The sequence below is a fragment of the Talaromyces atroroseus genome (assembly GCF_001907595.1).
Source record: "Talaromyces atroroseus strain IBT 11181 chromosome Unknown scaffold_7, whole genome shotgun sequence".
Classification (NCBI taxonomy): Eukaryota; Fungi; Ascomycota; class Eurotiomycetes; order Eurotiales; family Trichocomaceae; genus Talaromyces; species Talaromyces atroroseus.
In genome coordinates this window covers 215,819-239,732 of record NW_017971439.1, presented here as the reverse complement: position 1 = coordinate 239,732, position 23,914 = coordinate 215,819, and the positions used below count along the sequence as shown (strand labels likewise).

General features: G+C 49.9%; 10 protein-coding genes across 10 annotated transcripts, besides 1 other annotated feature; 7 read left to right on the top strand and 3 right to left on the bottom strand.

The window, feature by feature from the left end:
* Positions 1-161: 161 nt before the first annotated feature.
* On the top strand, positions 162-1,756 carry UA08_05543 (hypothetical protein; the record flags this gene model as incomplete). Its single annotated transcript, XM_020268341.1, has 2 exons — positions 162-197; positions 260-1,756. The coding sequence occupies 2 exons, from the start codon at positions 162-164 to the stop codon at positions 1,754-1,756; spliced, it is 1,533 nt and encodes a 510-aa protein (XP_020119138.1).
* A 113-nt stretch (positions 1,757-1,869) lies between these two features.
* UA08_05542 (hypothetical protein) lies at positions 1,870-3,255 on the bottom strand (the record flags this gene model as incomplete). The annotated part of the gene is made up of 6 exons (XM_020268340.1): positions 1,870-1,921; positions 1,978-2,077; positions 2,147-2,420; positions 2,512-2,680; positions 2,747-3,197; positions 3,252-3,255. 6 exons carry the CDS (start codon positions 3,253-3,255, stop codon positions 1,870-1,872), a joined length of 1,050 nt encoding a protein of 349 aa, XP_020119137.1.
* A 434-nt stretch (positions 3,256-3,689) lies between these two features.
* Positions 3,690-4,373: a repeat region (Identified by RepeatMasker using a combination of RepBase library and repeat library created with RepeatScout).
* A 50-nt stretch (positions 4,374-4,423) lies between these two features.
* UA08_05541 (hypothetical protein) lies at positions 4,424-6,858 on the top strand (the record flags this gene model as incomplete). The annotated part of the gene is made up of 2 exons (XM_020268339.1): positions 4,424-4,591; positions 4,645-6,858. The coding sequence occupies 2 exons, from the start codon at positions 4,424-4,426 to the stop codon at positions 6,856-6,858; spliced, it is 2,382 nt and encodes a 793-aa protein (XP_020119136.1).
* Positions 6,859-7,973: 1,115 nt separating this feature from the next.
* UA08_05540 (hypothetical protein) lies at positions 7,974-9,367 on the top strand (the record flags this gene model as incomplete). The annotated part of the gene is made up of 6 exons (XM_020268338.1): positions 7,974-8,120; positions 8,218-8,599; positions 8,689-8,806; positions 8,882-8,949; positions 9,014-9,051; positions 9,095-9,367. The coding sequence occupies 6 exons, from the start codon at positions 7,974-7,976 to the stop codon at positions 9,365-9,367; spliced, it is 1,026 nt and encodes a 341-aa protein (XP_020119143.1).
* A 506-nt stretch (positions 9,368-9,873) lies between these two features.
* On the top strand, positions 9,874-11,317 carry UA08_05539 (hypothetical protein; the record flags this gene model as incomplete). Its single annotated transcript, XM_020268337.1, has 4 exons — positions 9,874-10,213; positions 10,296-10,526; positions 10,594-10,803; positions 10,938-11,317. The coding sequence occupies 4 exons, from the start codon at positions 9,874-9,876 to the stop codon at positions 11,315-11,317; spliced, it is 1,161 nt and encodes a 386-aa protein (XP_020119142.1).
* A 263-nt stretch (positions 11,318-11,580) lies between these two features.
* Positions 11,581-11,949, bottom strand: UA08_05538 (Mitotic-spindle organizing protein 1; the record flags this gene model as incomplete). The annotated part of the gene is made up of 3 exons (XM_020268336.1): positions 11,581-11,643; positions 11,737-11,814; positions 11,872-11,949. The coding sequence occupies 3 exons, from the start codon at positions 11,947-11,949 to the stop codon at positions 11,581-11,583; spliced, it is 219 nt and encodes a 72-aa protein (XP_020119141.1).
* Positions 11,950-13,111: 1,162 nt separating this feature from the next.
* On the top strand, positions 13,112-16,304 carry UA08_05537 (hypothetical protein; the record flags this gene model as incomplete). The annotated part of the gene is made up of 2 exons (XM_020268335.1): positions 13,112-13,367; positions 13,402-16,304. The coding sequence occupies 2 exons, from the start codon at positions 13,112-13,114 to the stop codon at positions 16,302-16,304; spliced, it is 3,159 nt and encodes a 1,052-aa protein (XP_020119140.1).
* A 1,411-nt stretch (positions 16,305-17,715) lies between these two features.
* UA08_05536 (Protein phosphatase 2C-like protein 2) lies at positions 17,716-19,339 on the top strand (the record flags this gene model as incomplete). Its single annotated transcript, XM_020268333.1, has 6 exons — positions 17,716-17,986; positions 18,055-18,128; positions 18,187-18,271; positions 18,336-18,542; positions 18,605-18,860; positions 18,919-19,339. 6 exons carry the CDS (start codon positions 17,716-17,718, stop codon positions 19,337-19,339), a joined length of 1,314 nt encoding a protein of 437 aa, XP_020119343.1.
* A 1,095-nt stretch (positions 19,340-20,434) lies between these two features.
* Positions 20,435-22,155, top strand: UA08_05535 (hypothetical protein; the record flags this gene model as incomplete). Its single annotated transcript, XM_020268332.1, has 4 exons — positions 20,435-21,021; positions 21,079-21,429; positions 21,527-21,935; positions 22,021-22,155. 4 exons carry the CDS (start codon positions 20,435-20,437, stop codon positions 22,153-22,155), a joined length of 1,482 nt encoding a protein of 493 aa, XP_020119344.1.
* Positions 22,156-22,605: 450 nt separating this feature from the next.
* Positions 22,606-23,781, bottom strand: UA08_05534 (hypothetical protein; the record flags this gene model as incomplete). Its single annotated transcript, XM_020268331.1, has 1 exon — positions 22,606-23,781. One exon carries the CDS (start codon positions 23,779-23,781, stop codon positions 22,606-22,608), a length of 1,176 nt encoding a protein of 391 aa, XP_020119337.1.
* Between the last annotated feature and the right edge of the window lie 133 nt (positions 23,782-23,914).

Sequence of the window (23,914 nt, the reverse complement as noted above, 5' to 3'; positions counted from 1 at the left end):
TCGAGTTTTGTCAACCAATGTACACGGAAGCGTCAAATTGGAGTTGTTGGGGTCGAAACTCCACCCAGGGACGATAAGCCGGAAGTTCAAGCTTGACTCACTCACCTAGAAAAGTTGCACAGGATGGATCAATAACCCTCTTCTACAATTGCATCGCTACCATGCAGCTGGATACTATCGTGAGAAACGGGCTCATTGTGAGTTCCCCCGTTCCCAATGCCAACGCCGTCAAATATGTACTCATTTTGATCATGATCAGGCCACGGAAAGCGGCGTGCTTCCTGCCGGGCAAGAAATTGGAATTTCCAACGGAAAAATATCTCTTATAGGATATGAGCTGCCTGAAGGCCCCGAGACCAAGATCATTGACGCGCAGGGCGCATACATTACCCCCGGTGGTGTCGATTCGCATGTGCATCTGGCGCAAAGAAATGCGCCGACTGGAGACACCTGGGAGACTGGAACGCGCAGTGCGGTCGCCGGGGGTACGACGACGGTGCTTGCATTTGCATCGCAAACGAAGGAGATGACATCCTTGTTCCCCGTCCTCGAAGAGTATCACGGAAAAGCTCGTGGCCAAAGCTACTGCGACTACGGGTTTCACTTTATTCTCACGAACCCCAACGCGACAATCCTGGAACAGGAATTGCCTCGGATTGCCAAGGAGGAAGGCATCACAAGCATCAAACTATACATGACGTACGAGCTGTACAAACTGTCCGATCATCAACTCCTCGATACTATGCTTGCATGCCGCTTGCTGGGACTGACGACCATGATCCATGCGGAGAACAGCGACATGATCAATTTCCTGATCCAGGGCCTGGAGAGAAACAAGAACACGGCGCCTTTCTTCCACGCCATTTCAGCGCCGAAAATCGCCGAAGATGAAGCGTCGTACCGTGCCATTCGACTCGCAGAATTGGTCGATGCTCCGGTGCTGCTAGTTCACGTTTCTTCCGACGGAGCCATGAAGCATATCAGGGAAGCGCAGACGAGATTGCTCCCGATCCATGCAGAGACCTGTCCCCATTATCTCTTCCTACTGTCTGACAAACTGGCAAACCACGAGCATGATGCCTTCCATGGTGCCAAGGGGGTGTGCTCCCCTCCGCTTCGCCACAACCTAGACGATCTCGAAGCTCTCTGGCGCGGAATTTCCAACGACACGTTCACTGTGTTTTCGTCAGACCACGCGTCCACCAAATACGACCATCCCCAGGGGAAGAAAGCTGGGATGATCGACGGAATTCCCCGATTTAGTAAAATCCCCAAGGGGATCCCAGGAATTGAGACCCGGCTCTCTCTTCTGTTCAGTGAATCAGAAGCATGTCTTCCAACGGAGCGAGCGCGACTGAGCGTGGCTCGTTTTGTGCAACTAACCTCGAGCAACCCGGCCAGGCTGTACGGGCTCACGCAGAAGGGATCCATTATGCCAGGGTTTGATGCAGATCTAGTTATCTGGCATCCACACAGCCAAGGTGAGACCACGATTGCACAGGAGAAACTCCACCACGGGGTCGACTATACGCCATTTGAAGGGATGCGCGTTCGGAACTGGCCTCGCTTTACGATGTTGCGGGGTGAGATTGTATGGGATGCAGACAAGGATAGCGTGACTGGAGGGAAAGGGTTTGGGAAGTTCTTAAAAAGAGAAAATGGTCGCCTTTTGGTTGGAAAGCTTGGTCAACTGCCCTCGGGGATGATCGAGGGAGAGCGAGAGTACTGGCTCCCCAAGTCAGGTATGAAAGCATGAAGATAATAATATAGCACTAGAGATTGATATGATAAATACGAGAAACGTTGGAAGCAGAATGAAGCCGTCTGTATTTACATAGCCAAAGAAACTGATGGTCAGAAAGCAAAGATTTATAGTCGAGCTCGTTCGGGAATCAAGTCGACGGCTTCCTGGGCCAGACCCCTGATGCTGTCAGCGGTATATTCGAGGCCTCTTGTCACATCCATCGGAAAACTTACCAAGATGCTTGGAACCCAGTACCACCGGCGCCATAGTTATGGATGACGAGCTTGCCATCAATGTACTCACCTTCGACCCTCGCACCGCCTTTTCGGCTGGCTGTAGGTATAGGATTAGCAACGCAAACGGGGAAATTTCGAAAAAAATATTCAGGATAACTGTACTTACGACGAAGCCCGACGCCGTGTTTGATGATCTTGAGGTTTTCGGGCTTTCCAAGCTGGGGAACCAGCTTGCAACATTTTCGCTTAATAACCTCTGCAAATTCCAAATCGACTGATCCATCCCAGTTGTCCTTTTCCCGACATCCCCCCAAGATCACACCGCCTATTCCATTTTTGCCGCGTGGAAAGATATGTGTTGCATCTGCGTCTCGATGTGGAGCTTGGAAGTACATTGTGGGAATTGGTTCTTTTGGACCCTCGACGAGCAGAATTTGACCCTAAGCCCCCGTGGGGGGGCGCGCTGTCAGAACCTGTCATAACAAAGCCAGTAGAGGGGAGAGAGAGAGAGAGAGAGAGAGAGAAACATACCCTTGCAGGATATAGCATTTTGTCCTCAACGCCCCCAAGTGTAAGGGAGCCTAATCCGGTGCAATTGAACACCGCTGATGCCTTAGGGTACAAATTGAAGACCTCGCGAATGTCGGTGAAGATCTTTCGATGGATTTCAATTCCACGAGAGTGGGCTTCCATCTGTAACCTACAACCATCTCAATTAGACGACGAGCACTTGATTTTGCCAGCGTAAACTAGGCAGTCATCATACCAGGGAAGATATCGCTGAACATCAAGAACAAATGAAGCCATCTCAAACCCAAAAGCTGCGCCGGCGGGAAGTTCATCCTTCTCAATGGGCTTTAACCCCCCAACAAGATCCTCAAACCAGAGTTTCCCCGTGGAAGGCGTGAGAATTCCAACCTCTTCGATTGGTCTGTCATAATGGAAGCGAATGTTCATGGCCTTGACACCGGAGTCTGGTCGCGCGCTAGAAAGATGTCGAAACTTCTTGTAGGTGATCGAGTCCCATTTCTCTTGTCGGCCATTGTCAGCCGAGGCAGGAAACCAATTGGCACCTCCCCAGTTAGACGCGTAGTCTGCAAAGGAATCGCCTGGCAGATACTTGGCTGCGATGGTAACATGGGCACTCGGGTGGCGGTCTTTCAGTTCCAGCGCAGTAGTAAGCCCTACGACGCCAGCACCGACGACAACATAGCATGCTATTTCATTTTAATGTCGGCATCTAATGGAAAGAGGGTACATTTTTGTCTTACACATTTTCCGGGCCAACTCGCCTCAAGGTGACAGCAGGTTGAAAAACACCAAATTCCTCGCGGTGTATACTCGGTGCTTGCTGCATTTCACGTTGATTTTGCCGGCTTATCAGGACTCCACTCCAACGCCGGAGTCGGAGTAGAACCCACTGGATAGAAGACTTCGAGGAACCTTGAATTCGGGGTAAAAACCCCCTCGTTTCCTCCAACTCCACCGATAAGAGTCGCAGTAAACCCATCGGGCACGATCACGATGGCAGTATTCAGAACGACCGTACGGGTTCTCGGGCTGTTCTACAGGATGCGAAGCAGCTATAGAACACCCAGTTGAATCAATCCGGGGGCATTTTTTTTCTGGTTGCCTCGCAGCAGATCAAATACCGTCAGTAGCTTTACAGAGAGAGACTACGTTGTTGAGTCGGTATAGTTAAACTAAGTTAACGTAATCGGACACCGAGCGGGCCACTTCCCTTTCCAATCTTGTAAATATTTCTATACACCAATCTTCAACGCGTCATTATGCCACCAAATCGTACAGAAAATCGCCAAAAAATTGGCTAACCAAGAAGGCAAGATATTACTTGCCATTTCCGATTTAAAAAATGGAAAAATTCGAACTATACGTGAAGCTGTATGGATCTATAACGTTTCGCGTACAACTTTTCAACGTCGACTTGCCGGCATCGAATATCGAGCTGAAAAAACGCGCTAATAGCTATAAAATGACTCAATATGAGGAGGAATCCCTTCTAAAGTGGGTTCTTGATCTTGATAAATATGGATTACCCCCCCAGCTATCTCTTGTATAAGATATGGCTGATCTTCTTCTTTCTTATATGGAAATAAGCACGTTAGTGAGAAATGGGTTTATTGATTTGTTAACCGGCATCTGGAAGTGAAATTATGATTTCCATGGAGATATAACTATGAGTGAGTAAAGTGTGAAGATATCAAGATAATCGGAGAGTATTTTGACTGCGTATAAGATATTATATAAGAATATGGGATCCTATCTGAAGATATATATAATTTTAATGAGACTGGCTTTGTTATGGGTCTTTGTGTAACTGTAAAAGTTATTATAGGCAGTGATCGATATAGTAGGCCTTATTTATTATAGCCGCTCGGTGTCCGATTACGTTAGTCGTTCGTCCCTTCGGCTTATGTAATGCATGCTGTATCCTTATCAGGAAGTGGAGAGCAGCAGTCGGACATCCCCCGACGAGCATCATCCCTTCTCCTCCTTGAAGCCATGCGCCCTCGTGTTGAAGTCGCACCATGTAGATTCTGCCGGAGGCGCTTCGCCAGACGTGAACACCTACTGCGCCACGAGCGGACTCGTGCGTTCTCCTGTTCCCATTGCTGCCGGCATGCGCACGTCTGACATGCACAGATACTCGCGAGAAGCCATTTCACTGCCGCTGTGGCAAGGACTTCACTCGGCGGTACGTACTACTGGAGACTCGCATCGCATCAGACGCTGAGTAGCAAAAACAATAGTGACCTGTTGTCGCGCCACTTGAAGCTCAAGAGCGATGCCTCTGGCCATGGAGAGGCATTGCCCTTGGAGAATAATGCCACGCCGCTTGCACATGTAAACAGCCCATCTGGCGCCGTTCCTCCCATTTTCCCGGCAAATGCCGTAGGTCAAATAGACGAGGACATCAACGCCTTACTGCCGCCCGCCACCTCTCACAGTTTTCTAGAAGACAATCTGGAAGATCTCAACGTGTTATGGGGAAGCGTTGATACCAACTTCCCCTTGGAAGGACTCGGGTTTGGTCTTCCAAACGATCTCATCTCTCTCCCGGGCTTCGATGCATCGCCCTCGACCATTGTCGACAAAACTCCCCGCCAGCCCGTTCCAGATAGCCCGCCATCGGATGACGATGTTGCCTCGCTGTCCAATTTCCAACTCCCATCTTTACCACGAAACGACGAATCCTCTTCTCAGGATGTGGAAAGTGCCTCGCAACACTGCGACTCACGTCCCAACTCTTCCAGTGAACATTATCCGTGGCGAATCAGCAATGAGGACTACCGCTGTATTGTGACGCAGATCGATCATATGCGTCCACACCTCCCAGTCTCTTTTACTTTGCCCTCGAAATATGTCTTGTGCAGATACATCGAAGGGTTCTTCACAGGAAGCCATGGGCATTTGCCCTTTTTGCACATATCGACCGTGTCGATTGCGGATCTGTCTCCGCCTTTAATCTTAGCAATTATGGCTATGGGGGCGCAATATCGCTTCGAGCGAGAACGAGCCGTGAGGTTCTACAAGGCGTCACGATCTTTGATTGATCACCACATCAGTCTATACACCCAGTCTCATTCGCTTTATACCCCTCGTTCCCACGTTGAGACTACGGAGAAGACTCACTTTGAGGTGCTGCAAGCTCAGATCATCCTTACCACTTTGGGCACATGGGGTAATCATGGTCTACTCCACGATTCACTTGGAATTGCTGGTCAAATGTCGCTCTATCTCCGGGATAGCGGCCTGCTCCTACACGATCGTCATTTCAGCGATGGATCGTGGAGCGCCTGGATTCAGCAAGAGGGGCAACGGCGCACCATATTCAGTGCCTATATGATTTGCAGTAATCAAACGATTCTTTACAATATGCCTCCAAAGATCCTGAATAGTGAAGTTAGTTCTCTCTATCTCCCTTGGCCTGAGGAGCTCTGGAGAGCGTCAAGTGCCTCGGAGTGGAAATCTCTCCGCTCCAGGTGGCCGCACTACGTCTCCTTTGGCGACGGCTACGGCCAGTTGTTTCACAATAAACCAATTCATCAGAGCTTATCTTCCTTTGGGAACCTGGTCCTAATCCACGGTCTCTTCCAACACATATATCTAGCATGGGAGGCGTCATTCCGCATCCCAGTCTCTTCCGAGGACCAGCCTACCTCACTACCCGTCGAGTTCCTCACAAGATTCCACTCAGCGCTCCGACGATGGCAGAAAAGCTGGGAGACAAGCTCCGACCCGTCCATCACCCCTTCATCTCCAAAGGGACCCCTCGGTTTCAACGCGACAGCAATATTTCGAATCGCATGCATCAGGCTACACCTCAACCTTGGCCCGCACCGCAGCTTAGGAACGGGGGAGCCGGAAGCCATTGCATCAGCCTTTTGCAACGCCCCAAGACCCGCGCAAACCCCCCAAATCTACCACGCCGTCCTCCAATCCATCCACGCTCTTTCCATTCCCGTCCGCCTCGGCGTGGAATACGTCGCGAGAACACAGACCTTGACATGGAGCACAATCCATTCCCTCTGTAACCTCGAATGCGCCCTGTTCTTGTGTAAATGGCTCGAGATGCTCGCGTCGGACCCGACAAAAGATATTATTCATCGAGATACGCGACGGCTTTTAAGAATCATTACCAGTGTACTGCGCGAAGCAGATCTGGCACCGCCAGGTGACCGAGCGGATAAATTTGAGCCCGAGCAATTACGGCGGATGGGTGCGATGCTGGTGCGACTATTGTCGGAGATACTCAAGGGGGCGCACGTTTTCGAAAAGATGCATGTTTTTTGTGACTCTCTTCGCACCTACGCCACTTTGCTCGAGAATGATCTCGATTCCGATATGGCGGAATGAGCAGCAGCTCCATGTCTCCTCTGGGCTCATTCCATCACCAGCACGTTTTTCGATAATCCCAGTGCCGCCTGAAGAGCATACAAGCATGCAACTGCTATTTTTCCTTTTTTTCTTCCTTCCTACCAATGGGAGGTTGGACCGGATGGGCGGGTTCTGGGAAGATTGCAGAGGTCATCTAGGCATAGGATGAGTTCTCCAGGTTGTAATTCGGTAAATGAATACCGGAGCCTTACCAGTCAAGATACGATTCTCATGTATTGATTGTCACGCCTTTTTACTGATACCCAAATTTACAAAAATTACGACTATACATGTAACTATACGAGACGGTAAGGTTATGTATTGCAGCTGTGCCATATACTTCCAGGCTTGGCTCATTATTGACAGCTTCGAAGCAAAGCTGTCCAGTCGGATGACAAGTCTTGTAATCCGCCTTGGTGCGACTCCACTTCTAATATATAGACAGGTCACTATTGTGATTAGGATGCATTAGGCATGTGTCACAATGAAGGTCAGCAGCACTTGTTTCTGGGCTTGAGCCGACTAGGAAACCACCACTTTTGGTGCAAATTCATGCTTGCATTCTCTTGATGCCGCCAGTAACTGCGCTGGTCTCGGCCGGGGGGTTGGGGGGTCCCTTGTCACATAGAGAGCGCTGTGAAAACTAGGCTGGCCTAATACCTAAAAGAGAAACGAAGTGCCTCGAATCCCTCGAGATATAGACAGGGATTAGTTATGTTGGGTATTTGGATTTCTGCATCATGTAGTTACTCCGTCCGGCAAAAAGCAGGAGGATGTAGCGGATATCTACTATACAAACTGCAAATAAACCAACGGGTTTCTATCTTTTCACCAATAACTAATCATGTAGGTATACCTTCCAGTGTCCCTCTTTCCTTATTTCGTCTCTTTTATCGGGTTTCGATCTCCGAAGAAGAGATCGGATTTGGCGATCTCCGAAAAAGGGAGGAAGAGAGAGAGAGAGAGAGAGAGAGAAGCAAGAACAAGCAACATCAACAGTTCACGAGTGTCAGCGTCTGTGTCTTCAGAGTTCATTCTCTAGTAAGTACCACGGTCTCTGAAACCTCAAACTCTGCGCTGCTAACATATTCAGCATGACAAATGATTACCGCCCAACCTTGCTAGCGGTGGGCTGGACTCTCGCAGCTTTAGCCACCATAGCTGTCGCCTGTCGAATCTATTGCCGTACAGTTTTGACCAATAGAAGAGGATGGGAGGATGTCATCATGGGGTTTGCCTGGGTATGTCAGTCTAGACCTCATACGAGCAGAAAAGAAAGAGGTGCTTATTCAGAGTGCTTTGTTACTAAATCGTTACATCCCTTTTGATATTGTACAGGCTGGTGCAATCGCCACCACAGTGCTGGTTACGCTTAGTACGAGATATGGCTTTGGCTTGCACTTTGACGAAATCGAGAACCCCGTCAAACAGAGTCTCGCAACCAAGTACACGCTCATCCCACCCGCTATTTCACTCCTATCTGCCGGCGCGGCGAAAATCTCAATCGTGATGTTTCTGGTGAGGATCTTGGGGTCCTCAGTTGAGATTTCGTATAAGCTCGTCCTGTACATTCCTTCAATCATTATGATAGGCGCAAATGTCTTCGCCATGGTTGTATTGCTTGGATACTGCACTCCTCCGGAAAAGGCGTGGATCCCTTCCATCCCAGGGCATTGCATGTCAGCGGCCACCCTGGACATTGGTGGAAGAGCTGTTACTGGTACGAGAATCCGTCCAATCTTTCTCCGTTCGTGTTTAGCTTCTCTTCTTTCGCATCTTGAAGAATGACAAAAGAGACAATAACAAAAGTGTACAACGCTGCCATGGATCTTTTATGTGCAATTTTCCCTGTCTTCATGGTCTGGAGACTCAACATGAAAACACGCACGAAATGGGGATTGGCCATTGTAATGAGTGGCGGCATTGTGTGAGTCATGACAATCCTTTTTTCTTTTTTTTCTTTTCGAAGACAAGGCGTTGCTAAGACATACTGTTTACATAGTGGTGCAATAGCTAGTATCGTAAAAGTCGTTATGATGAGCAATATCAAGAATACCGCCGATATAACATGTGAGATTCCTCCCACCTACACACATCCACCTTCAATTCTTCCTGATTAACGATGTGTTTACAGATTCGTGGGCGCCTATTGCCATATGGTATATGGTCGAGGTATTATTCCCTTGCTCAAATGCATGATATTACCTATTTACAGCATACTAACGGACGAATTCAGATGTTCGCTATTATCATTGCTGGATCTATCCCTACACTGCGTCCACTCTGGAAAGTCATTCGCGGCCTTCAATCTACCTCTGAGAGCAACATCTCCTCCAGCGACCGTTACAACAAGCGATTCCAGCGTCCCAGTACCGGGAACAGCTCAGCAGGGGCAGGACTGTATACGATGGCGCTGCGAGAGCTTGACAAGGAACCAAGTGATTTGGACTTGAACGGACCAACATCCAGTAGAGAGAGGATCTTGTGATATTCAATATATATACATGCAGCTTAGCTCTCGCTATATTGAAATGCCTGACTATCATTTCCGGAAGAATATATGTATGACTTGAATAAAAAGGAAGTGGCTGTCTTCCAAAGTAAAATGCGCCACCTTCGGGTTAGGGTTATGTTATACAAGATCCGTAACCCCAACCCGTACAGAGAGGGGATGCATCACGTGACGGGCTGTGCATTTCATTTTTAGAGACGTTTAAGCATAGACCAGTAAGATTAATAGAGTTGCCTCGTAGTTAATTACGTAGTGTAGTTATTATTAGTGATGGGCTGCTGGCATAGCCGCATGATAGCCACAAACATCTTCCTCCATTCCATTCTTCATTCCGCCCGCCGCCTCTCAACTTCTCTCCCTCCTGCTACAACTACTCGATAACTGTCTTTAGTTGAAAAGATATTCAGTTCTCTTCAACATGGCCGACGAGGGGAAAGGGGTATGTCATATTCCTCAGGATAGCTAAAAAGACAATCACTAAAATGCGACCAACCTCCCCCCCCTCCCCCGCGCAGCAAACCCCTACCAAGTACTCCGCAGGAGTGAACAATGCCAACCCAGAGTCTCCAACGACCGCACGCCCGCTTGATTTTGACGATGAGCCTCAAGAGACAGGCGTCATCTCTACACCCTCAAAAGCAGATACCACCGCGCCCGCTGCCGACGATGTGCCTCCGCCAAAGCCGCCGCGTCCGCTCAGTCCGCGACAGCAGGCCGAAGAGACATTGAAAGAAGCGTTCCCGTCAATCGATGCCGCCGTGGTCAGAGCTGTCTTGACGGCGAGTGGATACAATGTGGAAAGGGCCTTTCATGCACTACTAGGTTGGTTGGATATTTGCGGCCTTTTTTTTTTTCTTTTCTGGCGTTGCTTGTAGCTGAACAAGTTCCATGCTATATATATTAGGCATGACGGATCCTACTGCCCAAGAAGAACTTCCACCGCCCCCGCCAGCGAAGCCCCCGAGACCTTCCTATCATCCAGCGACCTCAACTACTCAGAAACAGTTACATGACGATGAGTTATATGCTCGCCAACTAGCTCAACACTTCAGCGGTTCAGCCCGCCAGGCGAGACCGGGCTACAGCCACCCAGAAGATGAATACCCAGAGGAGCGAGAGCGCAACTTTTTTGATGGTTCGTTATGGTTCCTTGCCTTGTTTGTTCTCCAAAAGGGAGGTTTGGGGGCTTATGGATGATGCAGATGATTTGCCTGTGATTCGAGAAAATATCCGAAAGGGCTTCCTGGAAACACAGTCTAAGGTCAATACTTGGGTGCAAAACTTCAAGAAAAGACTCGATGGTGACGAAGACGAGGCGCAGCCCGAGGACAGCTATGCCCGGCCACATGGCGAGACTCAGACTTATGGCCGTGTGCGACGGAGCGGCGACTCGGCTCGACGCAGTGGAGATCGTGAGCGTTACGATGCAGACCCGCAAGTGCTTGGAGATGACTTTTCAGCATTGGATTTAAGAGATTCAGAAGGTTCTAAGATCACTGGCACTAGTTCTATTCATGTAATCCTTCTCAACTGACTTCGATTGCAGTACCTCCTCCGCGTCCCCCACGACCCTTAGCAAACATCAGACCTGCCAATGTCTCCCGCTCCCAAGAGAGGCGAAAAGTGTCATTCCAGGACGGCCCGCCGGAGGAGATTGACAATCTCTACGACGCCCCAGAAACAACCAAACGTATACCGTCGACAGGAGGCAAGGCAAGCAAATGGCAGCCTCTTTCCACTACCGATCATTCTTCCGTCGGAGAAAACGACCCTTTCAGTCTTGGCGATAGCGAGGATGAACGGGACAACAACACCAAACCCAAGGATGGCCAGACAGATCAACTCAAGCAACTCACGACAGATGCCATGGAGTCAGACATTGGGTCGGGCTCGAAGGAAGAGAGCAAGAAAGCCGAGGATAAATGATAGCGATTCCATTCGTACGGTGTCTGGCGGGTTGTATTGTTTCTTTTCTTTTCTTTTTTTCTTCTGTTCAGACTGATTTAATGAGATATCCCACGAACCGAAGGATGTTCTTCCTTTTCTGGTTTCTATCCGGAAATAAACTGGACGTGTAGTGATGATCGCGATATTTTCACTCGTTTCAGGAACCTTCGCAACGTAGTTCATAGCGATAAAAGAAGAAGAAAAAAAAAGCGTCAAGCAATATTGTTGTCGGTCGTTCCCAATCAATCGTCAATGCCATTATCCCCTCGAGCAGGCGCATCTTTCCGTAGGTCTTTGATCACAGTCTAGGAATCACCCAGTTAACACACACACACACACACACACACACACACACACACACGAGTACATGTAAACAAAAGGCAGAAGAGAGAACATACAGCAAGAGCATCTGGATTCACCCCATTCTCGATGAGCGACACACACAGCGACAATTCAGTCCGATCGAGATGAGTATTCTGGATTCTTTAGTACGTTTATCACGTTTAACTCCAGGGTCAGTCTTCACCCCATACCAATAGTGTTGAGATCTCGTAGAGGATGTCAATGACTTCGCGCGCGGCTTGGCGCTTTTCGTCCTGTTGTGATGGCATTGTTGTTGTTGTTGTTGTCTGTATTGATTTGATGTTGACACTGTCGGGTTGGATGAGCTCGCGTCGTGTTGGTTGAGGTTGTGGTTGCCGTTTCACATGCAAACCCGTCATGGCCAATCAGAGGCTGACTAAAGCAGCTGCTTAGCTTAGCCTTCATGATGCTCGACGACACACAACAGGCACAGTCAACGGCTCCTCTATTTTTCTCGCCTTCAGAATTGTCTACATTGCCATAGAAGGATGCAAATTCTGCATAACCCCACTACATCAAGGCTGGGGAAGCCGGAAGAGAGAAGACTATACTTATGGAAGAATGTCTCGCAATCGCATATCTCCATTCCTCGTCGCGCCCCAAGCCCTTGAAATGCTTAGGCCTTTGGTTTCAATAATGCTAGCTTTTGGAAAAGCCGAATACGTGGGCGCCGTACGGCACATATCACTGAACACTGATTCTGATAGTACCGTGGTGGTTGTGCACCTGATGTACCTATGCCGGCGTGATACAGCGTTTCTGCGTGAATTATGTGTGGCGGGGAGCTATCGGCGACAGGGAATAAGGGAAAGCGTACTGCTATGTGCTATCAGGGACAGATTGGCAAATGAAGGGTGTGAATATGTCCAGTTATGGGTTGACAAAGCGCGGTTTGGGGCCGGGAGTTTATACGCGAAGTGTGGGTTTGAGGAAGAAGGAGGAGATGCCTGATTCTTTATTCTGGAGGGAGGACGGGGATTTGCATGGTTCTTAATCTTTTAATTTAGGTGACTGGATATTCTCCGCTTTCGATGTTCGGCGCAACGATACTAATGTCTACGGCTATCAAGGAGAGAGAAAGAGAATGGGATATGGCTCGGTCTCCTTCGGCGCATGCCCTTTCCTCCTCTGCCCCCCTTGAGCAGGAGTCAAGCAAATACTTGGTGGTGTGCGTTTCGTGTGTGTGCTATGTGCCTGGATTCTGGGACGTGGTCTGGGGCTAACCCTGGATCTGGTGCCACTGAGGAATGCCCCTTGCAGCACCATACACGCTTAACGTGAGCCCTGATATCTGTGCCGCAACTGCATATGCCACTATCCTTCAAGGCTGCTGCCATAGTGCATACTAGCACGTACTCGTACAATGAGCCAGCCATGTGTGCACATTTCTGACGTCAAACATACCCTACCATGGCTCCCAACAATGTTTTACGCGACCCACGTAGGCCATCATATACTCCTGTATCCCTTCAGCCTGGGCTTAGAAAGCTTTCTCCCTTCTGTTCTGATGTTCAACCATCTCTCACGTCTTCTGGGCATGGTAAATCCGAGCCAAACACTTGCCAGGCTCCCATCAAGCTCGACAATCTTGACGGCCATAGCTGTCTTGTGTTTGCTCACCTGAATGTCGAACACGATGAAGATGAACTCGACGAGGAGTATGGCAGTGAACTTGGTTTTGACTCTGCTGGTGGCATTAGTTAATGCTGTTGCTGCGACACCGACGCCAAACTATCCGATTAATTCGCAGCTACCCCCGGTTGCCCGCGTTTCTCAGCCTTTCAACTTCACCTTTTCAAGCGGCACATTCAGTAACGGTGACAGCGGCTTGCACTATTCCCTGTCGAATGCTCCATCATGGTTGAAGATAGACTCGGCCACTCAGACCCTCTATGGCACTCCGGGTACAAATGACGCTGGAGCGCCGCAGTTTCTCCTCGTCGCCGCTGATCAGTCTGGGTCAGGATCCATGGACGTGACACTTGTTGTTTCTAGTGACCCAGGTCCGCAGACTGGAAAGTCTCTTCTGCCCCAATTAGCAAAGACCGGTCCAACGTCGAGTCCCGGCACCGTTTTCATGTATCCGGGACGAGCATTCACTATAGACTTCGGCGCTGCAGGAGTGTTCTCCAACATCCAAGCAAACACTATCTTCTACGCGACATCTGCGCCGTACAATTCGCCTCTTCCATCATGGATGTCATTCGACCCCTCCCAACTCAAGTTCACCGGCATCAGCCCATCCAACCCATCATCGGTCCCTCAATCATTCACCTTCAATCTCATCGCCTCCGATACCGCCGGGTTTAGTGCAGCCATGGTGACATTCGAGATCGTTGTAGGCCAGCATATACTGTCGTTCAGTGAAACCGCGCAAACTCTCAACTTCACTCGTGGGCAACCCTTCAGCACGCCGCAATTCATTGAGAACCTTTCACTGGATAATCGCAGCGTCTCCTCGAAGAATCTGTCGCATTTCAGCCTCGATGGGCCCTCCTGGCTGAAACTAGACAACAAAACCCTCTCCCTCAGCGGCACAGCCCCGCAAGATGCCGACAACGAAAACGTTACACTCACTGTCGGCGACATTTATGATGACATGGCAAGACTGGAGCTCAATCTCAGAGTCTCACAACTTTTTGCAAAGGGCGTACAAAGCTGCAATGCGACTATTGGAGACACATTCTCATATACCTTTGATAAATCTTTGTTGAGCGATGCTTCCGTGAAACTGCAGGTCGACTTGGGTGAAGTATCTTCCTGGGTCCAATATAATACGGCGACTGAGACACTCACTGGAGATGTTCCGAAGAACCTCACCCCGCAAACATTCTCAATCAAGTTGACGGCTACTCAGGGGCCAGTGAAGGAGACGCGGAATCTCAATCTCAAGGTCAGCAAATCTGGAACAGGCGGCGTTTTCAACGACAATCAGACTTCATCTGGCACAAAGCATGGGATAGACAGCAGGAAAGCCGGAATAATTGCAGCTGCTGTACTTGCGCCCTGCGCAGTGGCCGCAGCAATCGGCATTCTCCTCTTTTTATGGTGCCGTCGCCGGCGTTCCAAAGCGAGCAACGCAAGGCATGATAAAGACGAAGAAACCGCCTCGTCAGAGCAGCAATTCTCATCCCAAGATATACATCCTGACAAGAGCGGTGCAGCAGCTCAAGTCACGGAGGTTCCACGGGATTTGTCGGACTTGTCGTCGAACGATTCGGCTCCGCCGCAGTTGGGACCACTTTGGGAGACTGCTTCTCTTGAAGATGAGCAGCGCCAGCCGTCATCCAGACTCGATATTGAACCACAAAAACTTATCATGGAATGGGACAGTGCAAGCATGCGTGCGGGCAAAAGTCGAGTACCGTCAAATGTGTCACCCACAAGAAGCACGAGCATCTCCCAAGCGTCTCCATTACCCCGTCGCGGTAGCAGGAGACACTCGAAACGAGAGCCTCTCAAACCAATTCAAGCTCGTTCGCTCAAACGAGATTCTATCATGTCCTCCAAATCGAAACGCTACTCCAGGCGTTCCAGTGGAATCTCGGGAGTAGCACCAGGCCTTCCTGTTCGGCTCAGCGGCGCCGGCCATGGCGCTGGGGGGATTGGCCCTCCACGGTCAGACATGGTCAGGGCATCATGGCATACCACACAACTATCTCTACAAAGCGATGATACCGGCATCGAAAACTTGGCGATTATGTTCCCTCGCCCCCCTCATGTGCGCAATAGAGACGGTAGCATATCAACTCGACATCGCCGTGACTACCAAAAGCGAGTCAGCATGAAATCCAACAGACCTTTATCGATGGAGCCTCCCGAACCAGACTCTCTCGAGGCTTTCATTCAAGGTCGTGCGCGCAGCCGCAACTCGGGCAATCCCCTATTTTCATCTCGAATGAACAGCCGGGGGTCCACTGGATATCGCGCATTGGATAAAGCGCGTCGCAGCTCCAGCATTGCTGACACGACGGTGTCCACGTCTACCTATGCGGACGATCGACGACAGTCTCAGGTGGTTCGTCCTGTGTCTGCCGCCATGTCGGCATCGGTGTATGGAGATGATAATCGAAATTCGATGATCCCAGCTCGACCAATGTCGCAGATATCTGAGCTTGGCGGGTTCAATACAAACAGAAACAGGACCAGTCAAGGCTTGGTGCAACGCTATACCGAAGCCATAGCCGAACTACCACGGTTCTGGAGTCAGGGCAGCATGGGCAGCATGCGACGGTTTGAATCGGCAGAGTCCCTGGCTGGGTCGGACGACTATTACGATTTGATTGACGAGCGCGAGGACCCTGAAGGCCGTCGGCAGTGGTACCGCGTCAATTCGCAGACGCAGCCACTTTGCAAGGTAGATGAAGTCGTCAAGGCACAGGCTGTGGTGGAAAACGAAGACTTCTCGCCGGTCTCCGAGACGGCCGACACTCGAGTGCGTCGCATGAGTCTGCTGCGCACGGGAGGTCAGGATAGCAGTCCTGCTGCGCCTCGACACTGGCGGCTTGCAGACACACAGCAAAGGCGACCCAGTATTGAAGACAGCGACAGTCTTCAGCCAATGACAAACAGCAGTTTTAGGGGCGACCTGGCTTTTGTTTAGCTTGAGGCTGTTGTGCTTTTTTTTTTTGTTGTTGTTGTTATTAGGTTTATAGTTTCTCCTGCTATTCTGTTGGAAGTTTTCGGAGTTCGCATCAGGCGTTGAACAAGATACCTCGGACGATACACACCAAGTCCAATTGTGGGTAGGCGTATTTGTCTTACATTCAATTCATCTCAATTCAATCGAATATAATCAATATCATATCTGACTCGGTTTGTAGCCTGATTCACAAGGCGTGCATGATTTCTTAATTTAGCAAGCACTACGCCGTAAGCAGAAGCCGTCCAGCCAATCACAGCACTTGAAGCCCTCCAGAGCCCTAAGTCGTCCTGCGCACTGCCTGCGAATTACGCCTGCATTCCATGCCTGCTGGAGTATTGCCGTCAAACATGGCGCGGCATACTGTCGCAACAACGCCAGAAACCTCAAAATTACGGCTCCCTGGCGGCGGAATACGCGGCGGAACGCAGAACATACGGGGTTTGGCCGCAGCTGGTAACGTACGACAAAACCGGCGCTAAGTATTTTCGTCATCCTCATCGCAGCAACTCTGCCTCTCTCCCTCTTCCCTCTCTCTCTCTCTTGCGATCTCTCCCTCTTCCACGCACACAACTCGCGTTTCTCGAGCTGCTCGTCTGTCCTGCTCCTCGCACTCTTCTGTGACTTCACTGTGTCCCGTTGTTCCGGTACGCAAAAGCTAGGAAAAGGAAAAATACGCCCGCTTCCACCCCACATTTATCCTTTCTCTCTCTCTCTCTCTCGTGCTTGATCGAGTTTGCTAGCGCTAAGAACACCTCCTCGTCCTCCCTCTCATCCCCTCGCCAACCACCCCTCTGCTTCCGATCCTCGCGTCTCATCTATCCGACTCCTTTTCTATTATTCTCGCCTTGAACCTCGAGGTTGTATATGACCGATCCTCCAGCTGCCTAATATCCCCCAAGTCGTTGATCGGGACCCGCGAGTCATTATGGGTCAGACCTTATCAGAACCCATCACAGACAAGGTGAGAGCATTTCTGACGAAATTTTACCCTTGGCCCAGCTACTTCTCGTCGCCCTTGTAGTTCGAGGCATCTCGTCGCGCTTGCTTGGTCGCATTTATTTCTAGGCCCTTGCGGCTGCAAAAATCTTGCCTGTCATCTGGGTGCGGGGCAGATCCAGAGCATGAGCAGATTTCGTTCTATGAGGCCAGAAATTGATGCCTCAACATGGATATCCAACATCATTCCTGTCATCACATTTGTTATATCTTTTTCTGCTTCAATCTCGCCATTTCTTTCTTTCTTTCTTTTTCACACTTATATCGAGTTTTTGAAATCGAAACATGGGGCTGAAAAAAACTGACTTGTCATTCATTCCATTAGGCGTCTGCGGAGGGCCAGGATGATTGTGTTCTGTACGGAGTATCAGCCATGCAGGGCTGGAGAATTACGATGGAGGATGCGCATGCCGCCATCCTCGATCTCCAAGCCAAGTATAGATCCAAAACTTCCGAACCTACTTCACCCGACCAGCGGCTGTCGTTTTTCGGTGTCTATGACGGACACGGCGGAGATAAAGTAGCTCTTTTCGCGGGAGAGAAAGTGCATCAGATTGTCGCAAACCAGGAGGCGTTTGCGAAGGGTGATATCGAGCAGGCGCTAAAGGACGGGTTTCTAGCCACTGATCGTGCTATCCTTGATGGTTCGTGAAATCGCTCCGTTGCATATCACACATACACAACTTGCTCATGAAAGAAATGAAATGTTTAGATCCGAGGTATGAGGAGGAGGTCTCTGGGTGTACGGCATCAGTGGGAGTCATTTCTCGTGATAAGATCTGGGTGGTGAGTAACCCTGTCACCGAAAACAACAGGAAAGTTGTTTTACTAAGATACTCTGCAGGCCAATGCTGGCGATTCCCGAACCGTCTTGGGCGTAAAAGGACGAGCGAAACCACTCTCCTTTGACCACAAGCCTCAGAATGAAGGTAAATAATTCTTGTTGAACCTTTCAGAATGTCTAGTGCCTGACCTCGATACTTTTCTTTCCAGGCGAGAAGGCGCGTATAAGTGCTGCAGGCGGATTTGTTGATTTTGGAAGGGTTAATGGCAATCTCGCCCTTTCGCGGGCTATTGGCGATTTTGAATTCAAAAAGAGCGCCGAGCTGTCCCCTGAACAGCAGATAGTCACCGCATACCCCGACGTCACAACACACGAGATTACAGAGGACGACGAATTTCTGGTGATTGCTTGCGATGGTATGCCTGAAACTTCTTCTCTCTTCTTCTTCTTAAGACGATGGGGCTAATTTCTTTGATAGGTATCTGGGATTGTCAATCGTCCCAAGCAGTCGTCGAGTTTGTCCGAAGAGGGATTGCGGCCAAGCAAGATCTGTACCGCATCTGCGAGAATATGATGGACAACTGCCTGTCTTCAAACAGCGAAACCGGAGGTGTGGGATGTGACAACATGACAATGGTCATTGTCGGCCTTCTTCACGGAAAGACGAAAGAAGAATGGTACAACACTATTGCGGAGCGAGTTGCTAACGGCGATGGTCCTGTTGCTCCTCCGGAGTATGGCAAGTTTTGAAGGACAATCTCCCCTGGATCCCACAAGCTGCTAACTGGAGAGAGTTGCAGCTGAATTCCGCGGACCTGGTGTCCGTCCTGGCACACGCCATCAGTTTGACGAAAGTCCGGACGACTACGATTTAGACACGGATAGTAATAGTCGACGGGCTTTTGGAGTTCGATCAGGACGAATCATCTTACTCGGGGACGGAACGGAAGTGCATACGGGTCAGGATGAGGATGATTTATTTGATGCCACTGAAGAAGAAGACGAGGAGAAAGATGTCGTCCAGAAACAGGTACGAAATAGCACCGCTAACTCGGGGCTTGATGCCGTTCGAGGCCATCGTGAAGACACTCCTGGACCCGAGCTTACGCAGAAACCCGCTGTTCAGAATGCCGAGACTGCTCCGGTGTCCGCCTCGCCGGCCTCGATCAACACAGAAACGAGCAACGACGAAAACAAAGCTGCCAAATCCTAGCATGCGTACTGGTATATAGAGTCTATTTCATTTTAAAGAAAAGCACTCTTACAACAGGGTCAATCATGGGAATCGCATACTTCAAATGCCGAGATCATAATGATGATAACGAACCACCGGGATCAATGAAATCTCTTGTTATTTTTTTTTTCGACCTTTCTTCTTTCCTACCGCTCCGTCGCCTCGAATCTGGCTTTGATTTCCGTTATATTCCTCCTTCTCCTTCATATATTCCGTCGCAAAGAGCGCTGTGCTACGATTTTCCTTTTTTTTTTTTTTTTTTTATATATTTTCGGGTCGATTGAAACTCTCGACTCGTGTTTTGACTTTGACTCTCCCAGTTCTGGTTCTATCCTACCCACAATCTCGAGACAAACATCCATACTATGATTGATCCAGAGCCCGCACCGGTTACTACCTAGTTGACACATCATCTGAAAAGGCCACACTATGATTCGAGCTTGTCTGCTGTCCCTGCGTGTTGACTCTGTCTAAGCTATGCTGGATTATATCCTGTTGATTATTTGTTACTATGCCATTGCGATGATACTATGCGAGAAGCGAGGGAAACGACGGGAGGAAAAGAACAAGCAACAAGAGACAACTCTTTTTGTGTGTACACATTACGGCGTAAGGGTAATTCTTTAACTATAGCTTCTTCACGGTGCTTTCCTCTCCTAGAATTTCGTTCGAGATAGAATCGATTACCTTGTTACTCTGTTACTTGATGTTGTAAGTATACGGGACTGTCGGAGGCGGCTCCACAGATATTTTCTGCTAGCAAGTCTTAGTGACTTGCACGACGCCCCTGACTCCATTCTTTCAAATTAACTGAATATTAAGTAAGAATAAAAATAATATTATTATTTCGGTGTTTCCGTCGTCTGTAGCAATTCGATCATTGTTCGTGCTGCCAATTCACCCGTTCATCGATTTCGTCTTTTATTTTATTTTGTTTTTCTCCATCCGAGTCGGTGTCGGTGTGGGGAGTGACGTCTTGAACCTCCTCCGTTTTTTTCCTGTTTTAATCTAACAACTTCAACAACACCTTCAGTATTCCTAGTCTCACACATTCACTCACACACGGCTCTCGTGATGTCTTCGCCGTCCTCCTCGTCCGCCGGAAAGCGCAAGCGCAGTGCCTCCACCGTCCACAATAGTAATAATGCTCTCAAGCCGCCGCCGACCGCCGCCGAGCTCCTCCAGCCATCCTCTCGCGACGCATCGGGAGAAGAAGGCGACGATTCCGCACCAGGCCCTGGACAGGAGCCATCGCTATCCAGACACAAGAAACCGGCTTTTTCAGACCATACCCATTTGTCAAAACGCGCGAGAACTCAAGCAGCTCAATTATCGAGCAATGGCACAACAGGACTAAATAACGAAGATCCCGGCGAACCGTCCGAAACGACCGAGGCCAGCGCTGATATCGAGGCGAGCTCCAAGCGTAATGCTAGCGGTCCGCAGGCGAGATCGTTGTCGGTGACGACTGCTGGTGCTGCTGCGAATGGGGACAGCAACAACAACAACAACAATAATAATACTAATAATAATACCGGCGACTTTCTGCAACCGCTCCGTGCAGGACTGCAGGATCCCGTTGGGTATCACACCAACCCGCCTCCTACCGGTCGGGCGGTGCGAGTGTATGCCGATGGCGTGTTTGATCTTTTCCATCTGGGGTGAGACCAAACCCTCAACCCAAAGAACTTTGTAGCAAATGCTAACATGGGTCACAGCCACATGCGGCAGCTTGAACAAGCCAAAAAGGCCTTCCCAGAAGTCTACCTCATTGTCGGCGTGACGGGCGACGAAGAAACGCACAAGCGAAAGGGCCTAACTGTGCTGTCGGGTGCGGAGCGTGCAGAGACTCTGCGACACTGCAAATGGATCGACGAGGTTATCCCCAATTGTCCGTGGATCGTGACGCCGGAGTTTCTGGAGAGGCATCGCATTGACTATGTGGCGCACGATGATCTGCCGTATCAGGCGGACGAGGGCGATGATATCTACGCTCCGATTAAGGAGCAGGGCAAGTTTTTGGTGACGCAACGGACGGAGGGTGTTAGTACTACGGGCATTATTACGAAGTGAGTATCCTTTCTTTTTTCCCCCGCCTTGAAAAAAAAAAGAAAAGAAAAAGGGGGAGAAGGGAGTGATCATAATAACCTTGTTTGGTGTGTGCAGGATTGTCCGTGACTACGATAAATACATAGCCCGCCAATTCAAGCGCGGCGCATCCCGACAAGAACTCAACGTATCCTGGCTGAAAAAGAACGAACTCGAGATCAAGCGTCACGTTGGCGAACTCCGCGAAAGCATCCGGAACAACTGGAACATGACAGGCCAAGAACTAAGCAAGGAATTCCGCCAATTCTGGGGCACCAGTCGAAATAGCAGTCCTACACGCGGCGGTAGCGGCAGCATTCGAAATGGTGCCGAAATGCATAGTCCGCGATCGAGCTTCACCTTTTCCAAAGCCCATTTGTCACGTATAGACAGTCCCAGTCGGCCCGATAGTCCGGGGCCGGCGGGCCGAAATGAGGATTTTGCGACTGGTTATAGTCTGGGGTTGATTGGTGGAGTGAGGTCATGGGTAATTTTTTTTTTTTCTTTTCTCTTTTTCTCTTTCCTTTTTCATGTCGAACTTCCACTAACATGATACGATGGAATGATGATAGATGTCCCGCACACGAACCCCATACCTAAGCGGCCCTACATCCCCCGTTGCAAGCGACGACGACAGGGACGCAGCATCATTTCTAGAAAGTGGTGATGAGCGACGACGACCGAGTCTTTTGCGAGGAGATTCATAATATTTTTTCTTCCTTTTCTTTCTCATTTGTTCTCCTCTCCGTATACAAAGAAAAAAAAAACAATGATTACACTTTCTATTTTTAGTAAAAATTAATACTTTTCTGTTCGCCGGGTTATCTTAGATTGTCGCCACGTTGAATGGTTCATGCATGCTATTATATTTGCAGGGGATTTGGGTTATGAGTGGTTATGCAGGTATATATATATATAAATATATAGATTGACAATGTGTCGCTTATTTCAAGGATGTTGATTTTAAAAGCTCTCAGAGCCTTGTATTGAGGATATAAATGTATAGGTGTATAAGTCTTCAGGTGATATATAAAAGTAATATGCACCGGTTCAACAAACCTTTTATCAGTCCGAACCTAACAGGACAGGAGAAACGAGACAAAAACAACATGGGTATCTATCATATAAAAACATAATCATGGGGAAGGTCATTCATTTTATGCAGCCGTAACCAGCAAACTCGGCTTCGTAACAGGGATATGCGAATTCTGGTCTTCCATTGCGCATGAAGAGAGAGGGGTATAAGTAAGAAGTTTTTGGGATGATACTGATGATGATGATGACGACGATGCTAGTATCGGCGTTGGCCGCGGCAAGCACATCACAGCCTTGAGATGATCGCGCAGAATCACCGCGTCACGACCGATTTCTTGCGCCAGGATGTTCTGCGCGGACGCATCACAGCGCGCCGTGACGCACAGCTCGAAATCCTTCAGGCCGCGCACGGCCAGCATCGGGGTAATCCATGGCTCGTTGACGTCCAGGCTGATTTTCTTGCTGGTGCCGCCGAGCAGGAGCACATGGTTAGCGGCATTGGCGACGTGGCCGTGGCCGTGGCCATGGCCATTGCCCATAAACCGGCCGAGGTCGAGGCTGAATTGTAGATGCTCGAGACCCGTGAGCGCCTGCACGCGCGACCAGAAGAGTCTCCAGAGCTGGTCGTTGTGCGTGTGCGAGTAGATGGAGGACGCGCTCTCCTCGCCCGTCATGGGCTGCCAGATGGGCGTCCATTGCACGGTGAGGCGCTTGATGCAGCGCAGGCGCTCGGGGCAGATGGCCAGCGAGAAGGCGACAAAGGTGTGCAGGTCGTCGACGTCAAAGGCCAGGTTGGAGTAGGGCATGTCTGCGGCTTCGAGGTAGATGGCGCGGCAGGTGCGGAGCAGCGAGAGGGAGGAGTTGCTCAGTTTGGCGGGCAGCGAGGCGTGTGTATGCGGATACAGCATTGCCATCGCGTCTGAAGACACACGCCAGCGCGCAGGCGTCTCCGGGCAGCAGTGCCGGTGGTTGGCGATGGAGGCGGAGGGGTGCTGGCAGCGCACGTGACGGATCTTGCCCTTGAGCTGCACCAGATGCACGGCCTCGTCGCCGAAGACGTAGCCGTAGATGATCAGGCGGATTTCGGGCGGCAGTCTCTGCAAGAGCCCACAGCCGGGCTGGTGCGACATGTTGCGTGCGAGCGGTTCGACCACAGGGCGCTCAGACTCGACTTGGGGGGCGCAGATTTGGCGGTCTTGGATCATGGCGCGTAGCGACTCTTGCCAGACTCGGCCGGTCGAGTAGTAGTGGCCGATGGAGTAGGGATCGCGCAGGATCCAGGTGTCGAGGTGGCGCATTGCGAGTGGCTGCGTAGGGTGCTTGATTGGAATCGACACCAAGAGACAGGCAGAAGAGCCGTTTGTGCGTGTGTGTGTGTGTGTATATATATATACATAATTATATGATTACATATACTAAGTTATATATTTC